The sequence below is a fragment of the Triturus cristatus genome, chromosome 4_2 (assembly GCF_964204655.1).
Source record: "Triturus cristatus chromosome 4_2, aTriCri1.1, whole genome shotgun sequence".
Lineage (NCBI taxonomy): Eukaryota > Metazoa > Chordata > Amphibia > Caudata > Salamandridae > Triturus > Triturus cristatus.
This window is the reverse complement of record NC_140586.1, coordinates 481068266-481088223: the sequence shown is the minus strand read 5'-3', so window position 1 is coordinate 481088223 and position 19958 is coordinate 481068266. Positions and strand designations below refer to the sequence as shown.

The window sequence follows — 19958 nt, the reverse complement described above, 5'->3', positions numbered from 1 at the left end:
GAAAATAAAGAACAAAGAAATGACTAATCCTAGCCTTTGTGTCCTGACACAGAATTAGGCTCCAATCAGAGCGGCGTTGGAAATTACTCTCCTGGTCGGACACATGGTCAAATGCGGGAATGTAGAAGCACTTCCCCGTGTGCCAACCAGAGAGGAGAGAGTACTTGTCCCTGACTAATGGGATGTCGTATGAACTGTAACACCCCGACATGGTCGAAGGACCGCACCACAGGAGTCTGCTGCTGGAATTCACTGGTACTTGGGCCACATAAGGAGAGCTAATGTGCCCCGGAGCGCATGCTCTGTGGGAAAACAATAGAATAATATGCAGGCTAAGACATCCAATTCAAACATGTGTACAAGCAATATAACCTTCATCATTTCAACAAATATCGTGGAAGCCACTTCTGAAGGCTACAGAAACAGCAAAAAAAGAGTGAGACAGGAAATCTTGGATGCCATTCTAGAATATAACCTTGCCCATGACTGGCTGAACAATATTGTTTTTTCTCTCACTAGTTTTCATAGGAATGTTAGTTCTGTTAATGTAGTGTTAATGGCTGCTGGGAAAAATGGGGAAAGACCGCCTAATCCTCGCCTCCATGTCTTGAGTAGAATTAAAACTTTCATTTATGCTAGCTAGGAAATTTTGCAGAAGGGTATAAATGTGCATTAATGGAATTTCCACACATTTCTACCAGATTTACATGTGGTGAATCCACAAGCATGAAGAGACAGGCGTGAAGTTACTTTGATTATAAGACCGACTAAGGGCTTGATAGTCACAGTAATATCAAAAAGTTGTCAGTAACAATTGCAATCATTCAGACTGCAAACAGCAAGTGTACAACGTATTCATATATGCTCTAGAATAAATAGAAATATACATATTGTTGCCCATTTCATGTGCAAATGTAACATACACAATTTCACCTTTCCACCACACTGCCACATATGCTTTAAGAACTCAAAGGAACAAAATAGAAAGTTGAAGCCCAACCTCTCAAGACAAAGTAGTGCTGAAATTAGAAACTATAAGAGACATAACTAATAACTTTACCCAGCAAGTCCATAAAACCTAAACAGAAAACCCTTTAGCATGAGTAGGGAAATTCAAGGAATCTCGCATACGAGAAAAAAAGCACATTCTTTTAATTTTGATGACTCCAGACATCTGTGCTTACTGCAATAAAATGCTGGCAACCAAATTACTCAAGCCTTAACACTCCAAATGTGATCACTTGCAGAATAGTTCAACATATGTTTAGGATTTGTAGAGCGCATGGCTGCCCGAAGGCTTCCCAGTGCTAGAGAGTTCAGATTGTAAAGCAGTGAACCTACAAGTACTTAACGGGGAAACAGCCAAGTCTTTAAGTTTCCTGAAGGAGGTTTCATTCGGTAGGGCTCTAATTTCAAGTGGGAGGGCATTCCACAGCTTTGGTACCAGATGGGAACATTATCTGCCTCCCCATCTAGCCCTTTTGACTCTGGTTGTCTTGAGGAACTGTTACTGGGAAGATCTTAGGTGTCTGGTCGGGGTGTACCTAGATACTAATTTTCTAAGCTTTAGAGGAGCTTCATTATTGATGGCCCTATATGCCATACAAAGGGTTTTGAACTTGATTCTGGCTTCAATAAACAAACAGGTGTAGCTGTTTGAGTGGTTCTTTAGTAGGTACGCAGTTGGGAATTTTTAATAAGAGTCTGGCTGCCGCATTCTGTACCACCTAGAGTCTCTTTGTTACATATTTGGTCGAGCCCAGATAAAGCGAATTGCTGTAGTCCAAGCGTGCAATTAAAAGGGACTGAAAAACTGTTTTTTCAGGTGCACAGGGATCCCTTCAATAATCTTCCTTAACATTTTGAGAAGCGAGAAGCAAATTCCTGATAATTTCCTAGATTGACAATCCATTGTGAGCACGTCCTCCAGCCAGATTCCCAGGTTTTTTATGGCTGGTTTAGGGGTAGGTGGGTCTCCAATACAGTGGGGCCACTGTGTCAGGGGTGCATGAATGGCAAGATTTCCCAATATCATAAGTTCTCTTTTCCTACCATTCAGCTTCAGACAACTGTTTCACATCCAATTTACCACTTTCTCAAGACAGTGGATCAGCTGATGGTTATTTGGGCTGGACCCATTTGTCAGAGACACTACCAGCTGGGTGTCATCAGTGTATGACACCAGTGATATGTCAAATTCCTGTACTACATTGGCATCTGTCATACATAGATATTAAATAGAGTAGGGCTAAGGGTTGAGCCCTGTGGGACACCACATGTGATTGGGAGACGATCTGAGAAACAGTCCCTTTCCATCACTTGGAAGGTTCTGTTTTCCAAGAAAGAGGCAAGCCAGTCCATGGCTTTGCCCTGGATTCCTACTTCCCTTAGTTTCTTACTTAAGATAGTGTGATCTAAGGTGTCAAATGCTGCTCTGAGATCCAGTAGGAGGATAGCAGCTGACCCACCCTCATCTAGTATCTCCTTTAGCTCCTCTGTGACCGCCAGTAATGCGGACTCTGTACTATGAGAGGGTCAGAAGCCCATCTGAGTGGGATGAAGGATGTCATTGGTCTCTAAAAAATTGGCCAGTATGTAATTTACATGCTTCTCCAACATTTTGCTGAGATACGGCAAGAGGGAGATAGGACGCAGATTGTTGTATATAGCAGGGTCAAGATTGGCTTTTTTTTTTTGGGAATGGCCTGAAGACCACGTGCTTTCAAGATTTAGGGACCAGAGCCATATCTAATGCCAAGTTTAGTAGTTCCATTTCAAATGGCAGAATGATCTCCAGTGCCTTGGCTAGGATATGTGGAGGGGCTGGATCAGTAGGTGAGCCGGATATAGTTGCTTTAATTACATTTCAGGCATTTTCTTCCTCCAATCTAGGGAATTGAGCTAATATTGTGGAGGATATAGGACCTCTAATCTCGATTAGTTTATCTGAATCAAGTTCACTGTTCCTTGGGAATTGATCCTATATCTGTCACTTTATTATGAAAAAATGCTGCTATGTGGTATTGCTGGGGTATCTATTCTAAGGTAAGGAATCTATCACTAACGTGTCTCTTTCAGATGCACAAGTTACTACTTGTGTAACGATATATCTGTAAGAGACATTAGTTAGTGATAGATTCCTTACCGCCCCACCCATCCACCCCGTTCTGCGAACTGGTTACTAGGGCTAAGGTCATCCCCTTTTAGGGCCCAAACTTTATGCACCAAAGGTCAGTTTCTCGCATGACTCTGCGTTTCGGTGCGGAAAGTTGTGTACAGAACTGATGTCAGCGTGCATGGGTGGCGCCTAAGTAACCTCCGTGACGTCATCCCGGTGCACACGACGCCGGTGACGGGAGCGGAGCCGCACAGCGCCACCTACTGGCGCGCAGAGGTACTGCTAAGCAGAAAACTTTCCGGATCCAGACTGATGTCTGGGGAATATTCTAAGGTAAGGAATCTATCACTAACTCATCTCTTTCAGATCCTCTGGTCCCGTCCCCTAGAGGAAGGATGCCAGCCATTTCCAGGCCAGCCCCCCAATACCTATCGAATAGAGACGGTCCAGGAAAATATGGCGAGAGTTCGTATTAAAAGCAGCCAATAGATCTAACGGGACCAGCAGCACCCTGTCACCCACTTTCAGACCAAGTTGAATGGAGTCAACAACCTCCAACATCGCTGATTCGGTACTAATCTGAAAATAACAGACATTGATAGACACTGCCTGTAGGTCTTTAGCTATCATAAACATTTCAAATAAGCTGGGTAATTTTGGGGGCATTGGAGTGGTGTGAGAGAGGGTTTGGGGGCTAAGAGTGTTCTTTTGATTTTTACAATCGAAATCTTCATTAGACTGAATGGTCTTTCTGGTGTAAAGGCAATCTAATGTCAGATTTCTCACCGTTAGACTTTTCTCAAGTGCCTGACTAGATTCACATATTTGTTTCAGCAATGCTCACCGCATACTAGCATGTGATGCCATAAGGCTACGCAGTGACTACACATCTCCTCAGGGAGCAAATGAAGAAAGCTGCATAGAAGTGCAACCCCTGTGCACGGAGAACAGTTTAGTTATCTTTCTCCTTTTGCCTCCTCACATGCAAAGGACTTCTTACAAATTGCAGGTGACTGTGCGCTAAAATCTACCTTGGGACGATATTATGACTTTTTTTTTGTTTATTGGCATTTAAAGTAAACAATACACAGTAAATAAGGTTATTATGACATACTGGAGTCAAAGAATGGAAAGTGGGAGAGCAACGAAGAACCTGTGTTTAAATAGAGTACCTACTAGAAACAGAGTTACCAGAGGCAAGTTGTTTCTTCTACTGATGGGTACTTCTAGCTGCAGATTCTTCACCTTTAGAATAAATATTACAACAGTAACTGCCAAAGGTGGATGGAGGGTGTTGGGATCGGACAACTAATAGGACATAGCCGTCAAAAGGGCCATCCTACAGGACCTGATTTTCAAGCCAGTAGTGTTTCATAAACGTATGCACTAACGCCCAAGTCTCGCCCTGACAGATACCCAGAACCAGCACACCCCAGATCTTAATCCAGAAGACACTCAACCTTTTTTTCACAGCTGTGCCTTTCTTGGTCCCAGTGAGTCCCATAAAGAAGTTATCATCTACACGGTGGTCTCTTGTACAAACAATGTAAAGACTCAAAGTTCTCTTCGGGTACAGCCCATGGAGCCTCACCTCCTCTTTCGAGGGATATGACGCAGTGAACATTACTGACATGGAAGGATGATACCACTTTTGGTAGAAAGGCAGCCCGAGTCTGCAGCATCAATTTGCCTGGGAATAAAGTGTTGGAAGGAGGTTGCATGGAGAGCACCTGTAGCTCATTCACTCGGCATGCAAAAGTGACAGAAATAAAAAAAGATTTCTGTGACTGTAAAAAAACAGAGAGAGCAACGAAGCATAGGCTGCTGTGCACATAAACGTCAGGACTAGATTTAGGTCCCAGTGAGGCATGATGAATGGTTTCGGAGGTAACACATGCATTACGCCCTTCAGAAAATACATCACAACTGGTGACTGGTGGCAAGAAGATCCTCCTCCTACCTCGCAGCAACGACCAGGAAACATCCTGCCTCTCCACCTCCGGCAACCACCGTCCATACCTCAATTCATTAACGACCTCAAGACCTGGCTCTTCGACTGAACCACAGTGCCTTCGACAAATGTGTGACAATAGGGGCTCACCCCTCCCGGGACCAGATCAGTAATGATTTTGCATACATAACATACATGCACATTAGTGGAACCTAATTCCGGTTAGTCCATGAAGCGTATACAGCACACCTTAGCATGTGTGCCTAAAACGCGTATACACGTGGTTTAAACTTTTTACCACTCACTTTTTTCACTTTCACCTTTTATCTTTAGTGAGAGAGGTCCTGAAGAAAGCCCTATCAATTCTCGCAAAGGGCTGGAACATGTTGACCAGAGATAATTAAGATGCAATCATTAGTCTTAAAACATTATCCACTCATTGTTTTTAAATATACCCTGGGCCACTGGGAATAAAGCAATTATCAGTTAGAATCTCGGAGGTATTTTTATATTACACCACTTCATCACATTCACAAAAAACAAAAACCCAGCTCCACTGTAACCAGGTGTCGCAGCACAGCTGAGTAGCATTCGGCTACTCAGCTGGGAACCCGATGATGAAGCATGACACCATTTAGGTTGGTGTGTGAGGGTTCTTTTAACAAACCCTTGTGGTGTCAGACACTGCAGTGTTGGATAGCCATTTAGAGTGTTCCGTCCAAGTTGTTTCTCTATACTTACTAAGGGACAAGGACTGCCCATTCACCGTCCTAGCTCTCCTATTTGTTCTTCCGAAGAAGCCTTGTGCCACCTTAGGAAGGAAACGCCACTCGTTGGCCCGCTGATGTCTGCTCAGCTTCTCTGCCCTGGTGTCCATGGACCTCGGTGCTGGTCCAGGTACCTCCAGAGATGTAGAGCTCCTGGCACAGGGTGCAGGCCACCTCACCGCTTATTGCAGTATCACATGGTAGTTGTGTTGTTCCTCAGAACCTGCCCCAGCCTACCCTTAGTGGGGGGGGGGGAAGGCTTTCAGGGCCAAACTGATCAGCCAAACCTTCAACATTTTGGTGTAAAGCTGGCTCGCCGCTAAAGACCAGATGATTCTGATCTCCACCTCTCCCAGTTGACCATACCCACACTAGCAGCGAGTTTCATGAAGTTTGGGGGGGAGAGGAAGTGTGGCCTACCGGAAATCATACTGCCTCTCGTGTGCACCACAAGCAGCCCGAATCATCTCTTGTGAGATCTGGACAGCTTCAGAGAGGCAACCCCGGTCCCAAGTCCACTGAAACCTCAGCTTCCAGTGCATCTTTCCAGTATAACACTTGCAATCCGCAAGTGTTATACTGGAAAGATGCACGAGTCCAGGAACTAAAGAAGCCTAAATGTAGGAAGTTGGCTCTTTATATAGAGGACCAAAATAAGGTACACTGCGTAAACAGTCCAACCTAAACCCAACTGCTTCACTGAGGCACACATGAAACCCCAAAGGCTCTTTTTTGTGGGGCGGACAAGCAGTTTGGCATATCAGAGGGTAGTGCTAAGCATTTCTTGCACACACAAAGTCAGTAAGTGAAACACACACTTAATAAAGAAATCAGACACCAATTTATAAAAACAGCACTTATATTTATATGAATTTAGATACCAACATCATCGGACTCAGGTAAGTACTTTTCGGGTAATGAATTTTTAGTTTTCAAAAGTTGAGTAAAGGATAGCATTGCCGCACCCAAAAACTGCACTATCGGAGAATAACATGTACTACATTTGGGCACTTAACAGCGACTTACGGAACTAGTCTTCTGCACTTAAGGTGAGTATGGAGCAAGGTCCAAGGACACACCAACAGGTCACTTCGAGAGACTCTGGGGCATCCGGGTGCAGAGGTGTGTTACGGCGTCAGGTGTGCCATTCACTTCAATGGGGAACGGTCCGGTCAGAGAGAGGCTACAAATTGAGACTGAGGGAGGACAGTCCTGGCAAACAAACAGGGGGGCTCAGCCCTTGAGATGCTCGAGAACATAAGGACACCGATGGTCGACATTCCCTAGGGCTGTAGGGCTCAGTTGCAGTGGCGTACTTTGGCGTCGGGTTTGGTGCTGGAGTCGCTTGTGGTTGGAAGGGGCCTGCAGAAAGAGGCTGCAGACGGTAACTGGAAGTCCAGTCTGGCTAGACCAAAGTATGGGCTGGCTTTTAGGGGTTTTAGGACCCCATGGGCACCTTAGTCTTCTCCGGACTTGGACTGTGGGGCACGTGTGCAGAGGTGCTTTGTGATGTTAGTTGGCAGCGGTCAGGGACTCATTCTTTCGCTTGGTTTCTATAGAAGGGCGTAAACAGGACAGCTGGACAACTCAAGTTGTGGGATTCACTGTCCCTGAAGTCCCTCTGTGTGCAGGTTGGTCTTCCTCAGTGTTGGTGTCTGGTCTGTACACACCAAGCCTTGGTTGTTGCAAGGAGTCTGGAACCCCATGGATTTGTAATGTGCGGCTCCGGTCGGTTCTGGCATCCCCCCATTTGGAAGGAGGGCAGTTCTGACCTGTAGGAGCACAGTTATTTCTTCTTGGGCGTCTGCAGCATCGGTAGGCGGCAGGATGGTAAATCGAACCTCGATTCTTTGGTGCCTGCAGCTGCAGGGGAGTAGCTCCTCTACTCTAAGGAGTTTCTTTGGTCATTGGCAAAGTACTGGTAGCCCTCCGAGTTTCTTGGAGTCTACAGGACGAGTCAGTTGCTCCATGAGGGTACAGTGCAACAGGCAGGCAGGGTTGAAGCCAAGTCAGTTGTGCTCCTCGGTTCTTGGGTCAGCAGTCTTCTTTGTCCACTCCTCCTTTGTGTCGAAATCTGAACTACAGGCACCAGAGGGTCCCCTAAATACTCAATTTGGGGGCATTAAAAGGGAGTGAGGGGTAGTAGCCAATGGGCTATTTACCCCTGGGGTCACTACACCCCCTAGATTACTACTTCCTTTGGGGACTGGGCATCACCCAATCCTAGAATTCCAAATTCCACCACACACAAGATGGTGGAATTCCTAACTTTGTGTTCACTTCAGGCTCTTCACCCTAAAGTTGTGTGCAGCCTGGCGGTGCAACACACCTCCTGCATAGTTAATGGGCCCATGTCAGGGGGTGGTTTCTCCAATGTCTGGGGAAGCCTTGGTTGCATATCAAAGGAGGTAGAGAACCTTGAAGCCTCCTGCCTTGATATGCAGATCACCAGACCTCCTGCTTGGAAGAGGTGTAAAAACCGGTTTCTGTCCTCTAGAAGCGGGCTCTCACCTCCTAGGGGGTCAGAAAAAGTCTGTGGTGGCAGGCTGGACCGGACCAGTCAGTAAGCACACTAGAGGACTGCTTGTGTTCAGGAGGTACCTTCAAGGCACCTGCTGGGTGCATGTGTTAATAAAACCATCACTGGAATTAGTGTGGTAAACACCTCGTATTAATAAACCCAAACACCATATGCTTCAGTGAAAACATTATGTAGCTGGGGAACTCATTTTGACCAGTGGCCCAGCACATACCTTAAAATGGCCTCACTGCTCACTTGCAATATCTAGTAATAGAACTAGACATATTAGGGGCATATCTGATCATGCAAATATATCCTCACATAAAATGTAATGCACCCTGCGCCTAAGGGCTCAACGGCCTGCTGTAGGGGTGACAAATATATTAGATGCAGTGACTTCGGCATGGCACACATGCGTGTGTCATGTCATGTATTCAATCATGGTTTGCACCATCCCAAGCAGCCTTCAATGGTAGTCTGTGTGGAATTTGTATGTGGGGCCCTTAGTGCTGCAGTCCTTAGGGACCCTCTTTAGTACCATGGCCAGTTTATCTGGGGTACCATGTAATAGGGACTTACAGTGGTGCTAAAGTCCTTAGCCAATTGTAGCACAATTAGACATCATGTTGTTCTGGAGAAGGAGCACTGGCACGGAGGTCTGGTTAGCAGGCCTCGGCGAACTGTCAGAGTAGAAAATCAGCATCTAGGAGCTAAAAAGGGGATGAAGAATGGGTGGGGACAACTGCAACAAAAGCCCAGTTTCCAACACTAAGAACCAATGTCACCGAGGCGGAAACATAAGGACCATATCCTGAATGTTCCAAACTCGCTGCAACAGTGGTAAGGCCTTCAACACTACCATGTACTCTGCTTAGGGCTCAGGTGGGACTTTGGTTCATTAATATTAAAGCCCAAGGAAACCAAAAGCTCAGCTATTGTTCAAACGTCTAGCAGCAAGACTGCGGTATGCTCTGCCGAAAATCACTCTGGTGTGGGGAAAATAGGAGATGGGGACCAAATAAAAGGCAGGGTGTAGCTCCTTTGAACAATTTTTAGACCCATTGGTCTGACATGATGTGCTTCCAGTTGATATGGAAATTTCGTATCCTGTTCCCAACCTGCTTGTCATGGGAGGGCAAATAAATGCTTCTTCTGGGCTGTTGCAGGGTCGGGGTGGAGATGGAAGGACAGCTGTCATTGCTGGTGTGAATAGCCTTGGCTACCACCACACCCTCTGAATGAGCTGCAGCTGCTCCTGTATCAGTTGAGAAAGTTGGCGCTCCCGGTAAGCTAGGCCCCAGGACTAGCCCTTACACTTTCTGTACTGCTGGAGAAATTGCCTGGCTGTTGACAACAACCTCAAGGCTGTGGTGCGAATATCTCTGAATTGCTCAAGCAGCAAGTAGGCCTTCTCTCTGAACAGCCTAGATGCATAAAAGGGCATGTTCATAAGGGACACTTGGGCATTCCCTGAAAATCCAGGAGTGCCTTCTAAGAACTACACTGGTGTCAAATGGACAGCCTATGAAGTTGGTGGTGTTCAGCCTGAATGCAACACATACTCTGCTGCATTCTGCCCATCTTTCATCCTCTAGTCCAGTGGGTTTCCAAAGTTCTCTGGAACGGCGGCAAGATCTCCCTGGCCATGTCCCATATGGCATGGGTTTACCTGCTTAAAAGGCCCACTATATTTAAACAGTATAAAATCTGTCTAGCTGATGGCAAAGCCAAAGGCATACATACATGCTGACTCAGTATGAGGGAAGTTTGCAGGAAAAACATTTGAATCGACTTTACTTATTGACATCTACACCAGAATGCTTTCAGGCTTCCGGTGTTTTGTCAAAAAATTCTGTCAACCAGCGGCTAGTCTGTACCGCCTAGCCACAGGTCAGCTGTCAGGAAGGTTTGAATATGGCTTAGACAGAGTGGCACTTAGAGTGTCCGCAAAGGCCATGTTAAATGGTCATAGTGTCGCAGATGAAGTTGTGTCTGGTTGAAGAATTTCAGTCAATATATTATCTTTGGTTTCCAGCTTAGGCAACTACAAATCAAGCACTTCTGCTGCTCTTCGCACTATTAAAACCAAAGAAGTACTTTTTTCCATTGGTGAACCAGGTGGGGAAGCCATCTATGCTTATAATGAGTCATCTAGCCTAAATATAGCCCTACAACAGAGTAATGAGGAGAAAGCAGATTGGTGGCCTCCTCGTCCTCATCAGTGTCGTGAGGAATATTGAGTATGCTCTTGACAGCATGCTGTGATCGGAGTCGAAGTAAGGTCTGCATATTCACAAGTTGCACCTTATTAAACTCATAGAACAATATAGCTCTAGCAGCATTGGCTCTGTGTCAGAAACCAACTTCTGGGTTACCACAGATGCTGGCACACCAGGATCTGGAGTGGAGGTGAAAATCGGCTTTGGTACAGGCCCATGTGTTTTCTTGGGGCCTGAAGATGCTCCAGGGTGAGCAGGAAGTGTCTTGAAAACTTGCAGTCTGGCCTCCTTGAAGGGGGCTATCTACTGGAGGATCAACAACAGCTCAAAAAATTCAGGCAATACCGGGACCAAGCGTAGGTGTTCCTTGGCGTCAGGAGATTACAGACCTTTTGAGTAACACCCTTACAACTTCTCGCCAGCTCCCAAGTGGTGGGGAGGGGATGATTTCTGCATGGCTTTCTTGCACTAATAGTGCATATTTTGACTTCAACTTACCAGAAAACATCTAGCGGGAACAGCTTTGTAATGGTGACCAAAAATGGCCCCGAGGCCGTGAGCAGGACCTCTGTTTTGAACTAAACTGTTTCTTAAGCTTGGTACCCTAAGCTTTACCTCCCCCTCACTGATTACCTTCGAGTTCATGTGGGCACACTTACTGCAAAACTTAGAATCATGGCCGTTACCCAAGCACAATAGGGACCTACTGTGCGGGTCCATGACCACCATCAATTTGTTGCAATCACTGCATGACTTGAATCCTGTAATTTTCAGGGGAGATATCTTTCATGGCACACAGTCTTAGACAAAAATTGTATTTGACAGAAAACTAACAAAATTAGGAGCGGAGCTCACCATATGCTTTCAAGGGGGCGGAAAGAAAAGAACTGACTTCAGCGCACAACGCGGATGCTTATATGGGAGTCTGTTTGGTCATTTCCTTTCGGCGTGAAATAAAGTGATTCAGTATGGCACTTGGCAATATTCTAAAGGTGAGGAATACAAATATCCACCAAAATAATATATTTGAATTAAAAAAAAAAAGATAAATGATAGAAAGAATATAGTGCTTGTACAAGAGAAATCATTTTAAAAACTGACGAGAGGCTCTCTGTGAAAAAAATGAGTTCTAGGATAAAACACAGGCAAAATTATTCAGTGTTAAAGAGTATTAATTAATGGAGAAAACGTACTACTTTGAATGTTAAATTTTGAATGGAAAGATGCCACCCGTTCACTGACCAAGTGCAAGAAACATCTACAGTGTGTTCCAAGCTTATAGCATATCTATTCAAATATACTGTTTCACAAAACGTTCATGCCTTAGCCAAACATTAATTCAGATATGTTCCTCCTTAAAGAGACTCTCATCAGGTCACACATTTTCAGGTGAGATCTGTCCTTACCCAAGCCAATGTAGTAAGGTACTCTAGTTACATAAAATCAACTAAGGTGCAGCAATACTACAACGTCAGCGAAAATTATACAATGGTGGCCTTTGTATGCTAATCCAGAATTAATTATCCCAAGGTTGAACTTTGGTGGGGCTGTGTATCGAGAGAGAATTAGGTAATTGTATCCCTCATACAATGCTCTTATAAAACAAACACATGGATTATTTTTAGTGCCCATAACGGAGAACATCAAAAGGCACTGAATGGGGGCTACACTTTTCATTTTTAAATTAATATATTATATTTGCAGTGTATGGCATGGTATTTTCATAATAAGTTCCCAAAAAAGCAGATGTTTGCTGTTCCAATTAGCTTGCACTGTAAATATGCTGGCCACAGCTGATAAAATCACAGAGAACCATGCTTTACTTACCAATTAGACAGAGCTTGTAAAGCAGCATTCATGTAACAAGTGTTTCCAATGTTTTTAAGTCCTGTAAGACCTGCAAGGAATGAGGGAACTGAATAAAACCTTCTCAACAACTACCCCACAGAATATAAATCGACATAGATATACATAATTAATGAAATTTACAAACCACATATGTGAAGAAAATTTCAACTACAGCCAAAGAAGGCATGCGGTACAAATATATACATATGCCAAAAGGGAAAAAGATTTGGAATACATCCAAGCAGAAATTGTGCAACACACATCAGGCTACTTTACTAGAAACTACCATGACCTGAATAAGCCAAAAATGACATTTGGTATAGTTATTACGTTTTTATGGACAGCAGAGGCACACAGAAATAAATACTTTGAGAGGAGCCTTTGACTTATCCGTAACTAATAATGCCCAACCTCTGAGGTGCATGCAGCTTTCTATTCATTGAACCAGCCACCTATCAACCATCGGATCCAAAGTCAAACACCAGACAAGTGTCTGATGTTACTCTTTTATAGGGAATAGAGTCCCTGCCTGCAATGCTAAATCGAAAGGCTACCCTATGCACATCTGTTGGTTTAAATATTCCACTATTTGTCTTCACTAGTGACCCGTACCAGCTCTAAAGTACAACATGCAAAAGTTAAAGTGCCTCTTCCCAAACTCCATATGTCTAGAAGTGACCAACAGAAAAAGTCACTCAAATATGAGTACTACAAGTACACGAAAACTTAAAAGTCAAGCACTAACAAGCACAATTGATCTGGTGTTGACTCGAGGGGATCAGGGCTTTATACGCAATTTTGGCCACCACAAGGACAACATCTAAGCCAATTCGGAGGACAGTGTGGTGCTATTAGCAGAGCACAACATGGTATTTGCCAAGCTGTGAAATCTCCTCAGCAAGGAGTCAAGGGGGCGCCACAGCGCAGACTAAGGGTTGGTTCAAAGGCCAGTGCAAAAAGGCCAAGGCCATCCTGCTTCAATCTATTAAAGAGGGGGGCATGCAGGTTATAAGGAGAAAAGGGCCCAATATTGGGCTGCTTAAAGAGAAACTAAAGGAGCTTGGGAAGATGGCATCTGGTCCAACCTAATGGACGCGGCTATGGCTAATGACTAAAGGGTAATTCTGGGCACTGACCAGTTAAAGCCATGGGAGGACAGGTAGTCACGCAGAAACATCCATTCTAACCTGTGATTGGGTTGCCCACTTTGGATGGGTGTACTCCCCAACCCTCGTCCCCTAGCTTGGCCCTGCTTGCAGGGGCTACGACGACGCCAAGCCACAATCCATCCCTCCAGGAGTTTTCACCATGGAGGAAACTGAGCGAGCTGTGGTTGCATTCAAGCCAAGGAAAATTCTGTGTCTTGACAAAATCCCTGCTGATGTTTTAAAATTCGACCCTGGGGTGTGGGTCCCCTATAATAATGTGGTTTCCTTTGCCATCATGAAGGAGGGGGTGATTCCCCCCAATCGAGGATGGGGGTGCAGATTGTGCCCATCATTAAGAAAGGGAATCCCAGTTTGCCCTCCGACTACCGCCCTATCAGCTTGATTGACAACCTGCAAAAAATGCTCTGAAAGCAGGTGCTAGGGCAGTTGTGGGATTGATTCGAGGAAAAACACATTCTTTCAGGATTACAAGCAGGTTTCAGGTATAAAACCAGTGTTGTTGACCAGGCCTTACGCTTTCTCCTGGTAAAGTGGAAGACAGTGGATCTGTCAAAGGGTGACCTCTATGTGGCATTTATCAACCTCCGCGCCACGTTAAACTTACTGCCTAGAAGGAGGCTTTGGCAGAAGCTTGGATGGGAAGGACACCCCCGCTTAACCCTTGATCTCCTGCATTTAATCCAGCTGCTCCATGAGGTGAATTATGCACAAGTAAGATGCTGATTGAAGGGAGAACTAACCAAGCAAGGCCTTCCCCATAGAAAAAGGCCTGCATTAGGGGTGTGTCCTTGCCCAAACCTGATTCCTCCTATATATTAACAACTGCATCGCCTACCTATGTAACTGTGCCAATGACTCCCCAACCCTGGAGGGTGGCGGGGGCGGAATAGCAGCACTCTTTTTTGCAGACACCACATTGTTGCTGTCCAAAACTAAGGAGGGCCTTAAAAAATTGGTTGATAGTTTCAACCAATTCTACTAAGATTTTGGTCTTGAAATTAAAACATCCAAGACCAAATATGTGATTTTTACCAAGAGAGGCAAAGCAAGAGGGGTCATCAAGGTGGGCTCTGAAATACTGGAGAGGGACCGGCAGTTTGATTGTCTGGGCATCGGGCTGGATGACACCAGTTCCTAGGACAAACAGATTACCAGAGACATAGCTAGTGAGTCTGCTGCTGCCCCCAGTAAGACCAGTCGAACTGCATTTTATTCAGCTTTTGTGAACAGCCATGTCTTCAGCTGTCTGCGGAAGATAAGAGTGCATGGTTACACCACCCTGTGTGTCCCCGCGCTGAGACATAGCTAGTGAGTCTGCTTCTGCCCCCAGTAAGACCAGTCAAACTGTATTTTATTCAGCTTTTGTGAACAGCCATGTCTTCAGCTGTCTGCGGAAGATACTTTCGCTTGGTTCAGTTCTAATGGTGATTGGCAAAGTATTCCAGAATTTTGCTGCTAGGTACCTGAAAGAGCAAGCCCCATTAGTGCTCTGAACATTCTTGGAACTGTCACCAATGCCATCCCCATGGATCTTAGACTGCGTCCTGGGGTGTATTTAGTCAGTAGTGGTTGAAGGTATCTAGGGCCTAAATTTGATGGGATGCGGTGACAGTGGCACATTGCCTTAAACACAACTCTCTTTCCCACTGGCAACCAGTGTAAGGCTGTCAGGGATTACTTCGTGTTGGCTCTCCTTGGAAGGCTGAGAACCAAACATGCCGCCGCATTTTGTACCCTCAGCAATTTGGATAGGCCTTTTTTGGAAGCGCCGAGGTATAATACGTTTCCATAGTCCAATTGGGAAGTAATTACTGTGTGTACTATGATTTTTCTGGCATTAGATGGTAACAAATCTATGACTTTCCTCAGGGTTTTCCTGGCCCCATCAGTGCGGCCGTTTGCCCTTCGTCAACACATTTTCTCAGCGTCTCTGTGGCCATCAGTAGTGCTGACTCTGTGGAGTGCGCCATTCTAAAACCTGACTGGGATGGATGTAGTAAGTCAGTAGTATTGATATGGCCAACCAGCTGTTTGTTTGTAATTTTTTCTGCGATCTTAGCCACGAACAGTAGTAATGAGATCGGACGTAGGTTTTCTAATACTGTATATTTTAACGATGGTTTTTTCCTGAGTGGTCTGACGATGGCCTGTTTCCATTTGGTTGGGACCACTCCCGTCTGGAAGGAGCAGAGGATGAGTTCCGCGATGTACGGCAGGATCGTGTCCGCCCCCTCCATTACTCTCTCTGGTCGTGCAGGATCTAAAAGGGAACCAGATTTTATTTCTTTCGCTGTGGCTTTGAGTTCCTCTATTTCCTGTATTTTAAATTCATCCAGAGTTGCTCCTGTAAAGTTCCTATGACTTATACCGACAAAGTCGGTAGGTCTTGTATATTTTTGTTACTTTATTAGCAAAAATTTCTGCCACCTTATTACAGCTCTCTTTGGAGGTTGGTATGTCCTTATTCTCTTCATGATTTTTGAGAGACTTCAGAATTGTGAACATTTCTTTATGGGAGTTGCTGGCTCTTTCTATTTTATCCGTGTAAAATTCGCATCGGATTTTCTTGATTAATGAATGATAGTCTTTTAGTTCCTTTTTATATTCTTCTTTGGATCTATTACAATAGTCGTTCCTCCAGACTCGTTCTAATTTTTTACACCTTTTTTTGGCCTTCATTAATTCATCATTGAACCATGGTGCTGTTACTTTTTGTCTCTTAGGGATTCTAGTGCTCCAAGGTGCTATCTTATCTAGTGCATCAGTAATCCACATCTCCACCTGATTATTGGCTAGATTTATATATCTTTATCCAGCGTGAGATTCTTCTGCCTGAGAGCAAGTGAAGGATGTGGAATTGAAGTTTTTCTACTTTCTAGTAGTGATTTCCTTCATTGGGTGTTGTGTCTTCCTTCTATAAGATGGCACTGTGAAGGGGACTAGGTAGTGATCCGATCACGGAACTGGCCATGGTGCTCCTACTTCTATCTCAGTAAAATTTGAGAAAATAGGGTCTAAGATGTGGCCCCCTTGACGGGTTTGTGACTCCACTTTTTGTGTTAGATTCAGTGTTTGTATATCCTTACATATTGACCTTATTTCTTGGTTATGGGTGTCATCGAAATGTATGTTTAGGTCCCCTAGCACCAGACATTTTTTGTATCTCAGGGCTGGGTGTACTACCTTATCTTCGAGGCTCGCCATAAACTGCGTTATTTGGCCGGGTGGGTCGTAGATTAAAAAGCCAGCTATGGTGTTATCTTCTGCCATGGATAGGGTGAATAAGAATGCCTCACCGTTGTCTAGGCCTGCTTGCTTGATTTCGCACTTCATGTCTGCTTTATAGATTATGGCAATTCCCCCACCTCTTTGGCCTTCCCTATCTTGCCTTACTAGCATATATTCGTTCGGGATGGCGTCTAGTACATCTGGGGTAAGAGTCCTCGTTAAGCCAAGTCTCGGTCAGGAATAGAGCATCCAATGATCTTTCCCTTAATAGATTGTGTATCTCATGCTTGTGTCTGGCCATTGACCTGCAATTTAGTAAGGCTAACTGTAGCTTAAAAGTGTCCTAAATATTTTGTGTTTTGAACATGAGTGCTATATTGCAGTGCCTGCATATTGGTGCCATGTTGTCTACATTTATTTTATGCATGCATGCTGTGTCTGTGGGCTTTAGCAATCTAAGTAGTTCCTCCTTAGAGTACTTGATCTTATCTTGTGTCCCCTTAGAACCAGGGTTTCTGGCCCCTGGTCCCGGTCAGGCGCGGACGGGCGCAGATGGGCTTGCCTTTGGCGTGCACGCTGAGCGCGTCAGCTGCGCGGTCGTGTACACATTGGTTTTTTGTAGGGGGATCAGGTGGGAGGCTCCGCCTCTGCCCGCTATACCGGAAGTGATGCTCTAGTGACACGCTCTGCTCTGCCATCCACGCAACGGCACACAGACGGGATAAACCGAGGCGGGCAGCCTAACACGGTATGCTAGTATATTTCTTTGTTAAGACAATGAGTGGTGCAAATTCAGCAAAATAAAACCAGTACACTTATAATTTAAAAGTTTTAAAAAACGCAACAATCATGGACTCTTAGCGCGCACACTCAGCAGAGTGTCTCTACGTGGCCGCAATCACCTTGGTCTCTTGTAGGGGGATCAGGCGGGAGGCTTTGCCTCTGCCCGCTAGACCGGCAGTGATGCCCTAGTGACACGCTCTGCTCCGCCCTCCACGCAACGGCACACAGCCAGGATGGACCGGGGCGGGCAGCCTAACGAGGTATGCTAGTAAATTTCACAAATCTGTAACTAAGGCGGAGGAATTCCTAGATTTTATCCGCCTGGTGCACGCTCAGTCCCTCTTTCTTCAATTTAGGTAGGACCCTCCCAGTGATCCAACAGTTGCTTTTCCTATAAAACTGTCCAAGAAAGTGACAAGCATCTGTTGTTATTCTGTCCACTCTATGCTAAACCCAGAAACACATGGATTGTCTATTTGTGTAGATCCCTTGGCTTATAAATGTGAATTGAAGCTCTTTAAATATGCAAAAGTGACCGGTTGTAATGATCCAAAGAAGCTAAGTGTTCTTGCCTGTTATATCCCTATGGTAGCGTCTCTTGTGAGACAGTTGTACCAGGAGAACTGACAGGCTAGCAGCTGGAGTTGGTGGCGCTTCAATAGAAGAGAATATAGTTACATAATCCTACCAATGTGTCGCTTTTTAACACTGGAGACGAGCGAAGCTTGCGGGGGCCAAGCTTGCCACCAACTTGCCCCATTCTTTTGAACCCGCAGATCTGCCTTCTTCTCCACGACCGGAATCGTCTGACCGGTGAAGAGGCTTCTCCCACGAATCTCTGATGCTTTATCCAGCTTATTCCAACTTTCTGCGACTTTGGAGTCTGATTTCAGCAATTTCTTTTAGTTTTGCCCATTTCTGGCAGTTCCAGCTCGCACGCACAGCATTTGCGATGTCAAACCATTCCCTCACTATGTGACACACACGTTACGCTACGTGCGTGCCACCATTTTGTTGATTCATCTCCATGGTTACGAAGCAAAGCGCACCGCTACGGAGCCAGTAATTCCTCACTATATTCTGCATGGTTTTTGATTTACATCGGTTTGAAACAGGTACTGTCTTCGCTATTTATGACTGTTTTTCACAAAAACTGCTAGTCACGTTCTCCTTGCGTGTATGCAACACGCTGGTTGACTAACTTTCAGGAATCCCTACCCGCTCGTGGCCTGCTCGCTACCAATTGAATGTGCTACTTACCAGTATGCATCTGTTCTTGGCATGTAGGGCTGCTGACATTCATATCTGTGCATAGATCGCCGCCTAGTGTTGGGTCCGGATGTTTGCACGTTGTTGTCCTGGAAGAGTCTTCGAAGTATCCTGGGATAGGTGACTCCTCCCCTGGACTACAGTGCGCATGGGCATCCTCTCCATCCTCAGATTGTTTTTCGCCATTGTGGCAGTGATGGAGTAGATACAGAAAGTGATGACCATGCTTACAGTAATTCTGAGAGCTGCAGCTGCTACAGGCGCCGGGGAGGAGGGAGGGCGATATGAATGTCAGCAGCCCTACATGCCAAGAACAGATGCATACTGGTAAGTAGCATATTCAGTTCGAGGCATGTGGGCTGCTGAATTCATATCTGTGCATAGAATACATAGCAGTGCCCTCTATTAGCAGCGGCTACCAGTGCCAGCTGCAGCGGTCTGAAAAAGAGTTTTGAGAACAGCCTGTCCTACAGCTGCCTGCTGTTTTGATTGCACATCTACACAATAGTGTTTGGTAAATGTATGTGTAGCGGACCAGGTGGCTGCTCTACATATATCATGCAGGGGAATGTTTCCTAGGAAAGCCATGGAGGCCCCTAACTTACGTGTTGAGTGGGCTCGTGGGGGAATCGTTAATGTGCGTTTAGCCTTTTGATAGCAAATTTGAATACATTTAACGATCCATCTGGCTATACCTGCTTTGGAGATAGCGTTACCTTTGTGTTGTGGCGCAAAGGCAACGAAAAGTTGTTTTTTCTTCCTAAAGATCTTAGTCCTGTCGATATAATACATGAGGGCTCTCTTCACATCTAGTGTATGGAGTGCTCTTTCTGCGACAGTTTGTGGGTTTTGAAAGAAAACAGGCAGTTCAATAGTTTGATTCATGTGGAACTGCGATACCACCTTGGGCATGAATTTGGGGTTGGTACGTAGTACGACCCTGTTGGCGTGACCCTGTATAAATGGCTCTTGAACGGTTAGTGCCTGGAGTTCACTAACTCTTCTTAAAGAAGTGATCGCTACTAGGAAAGCTACTTTCCAGGTAAGAAATTGAAGCTCGCATGAGTGTAGAGGTTCAAAGGGTG

The 19958-nt window shown here is 45.2% G+C and overlaps 1 protein-coding gene across 5 annotated transcripts in view; it reads right to left on the bottom strand.

Annotated features, from left to right (window-relative positions):
- The window catches only part of USP33 (ubiquitin specific peptidase 33), a 407644-nt gene that overhangs the window by 238671 nt on the left and 149015 nt on the right, over positions 1–19958 (bottom strand). For all 5 annotated transcript variants that reach the window (XM_085602029.1, XM_085602031.1, XM_085602030.1 and 2 more), the window contains one exon: positions 12404–12473. In XM_085602029.1, coding sequence (XP_085458155.1) covers positions 12404–12473 — 70 coding nt within the window. The remainder of the gene's footprint in view (positions 1–12403; positions 12474–19958) is intronic.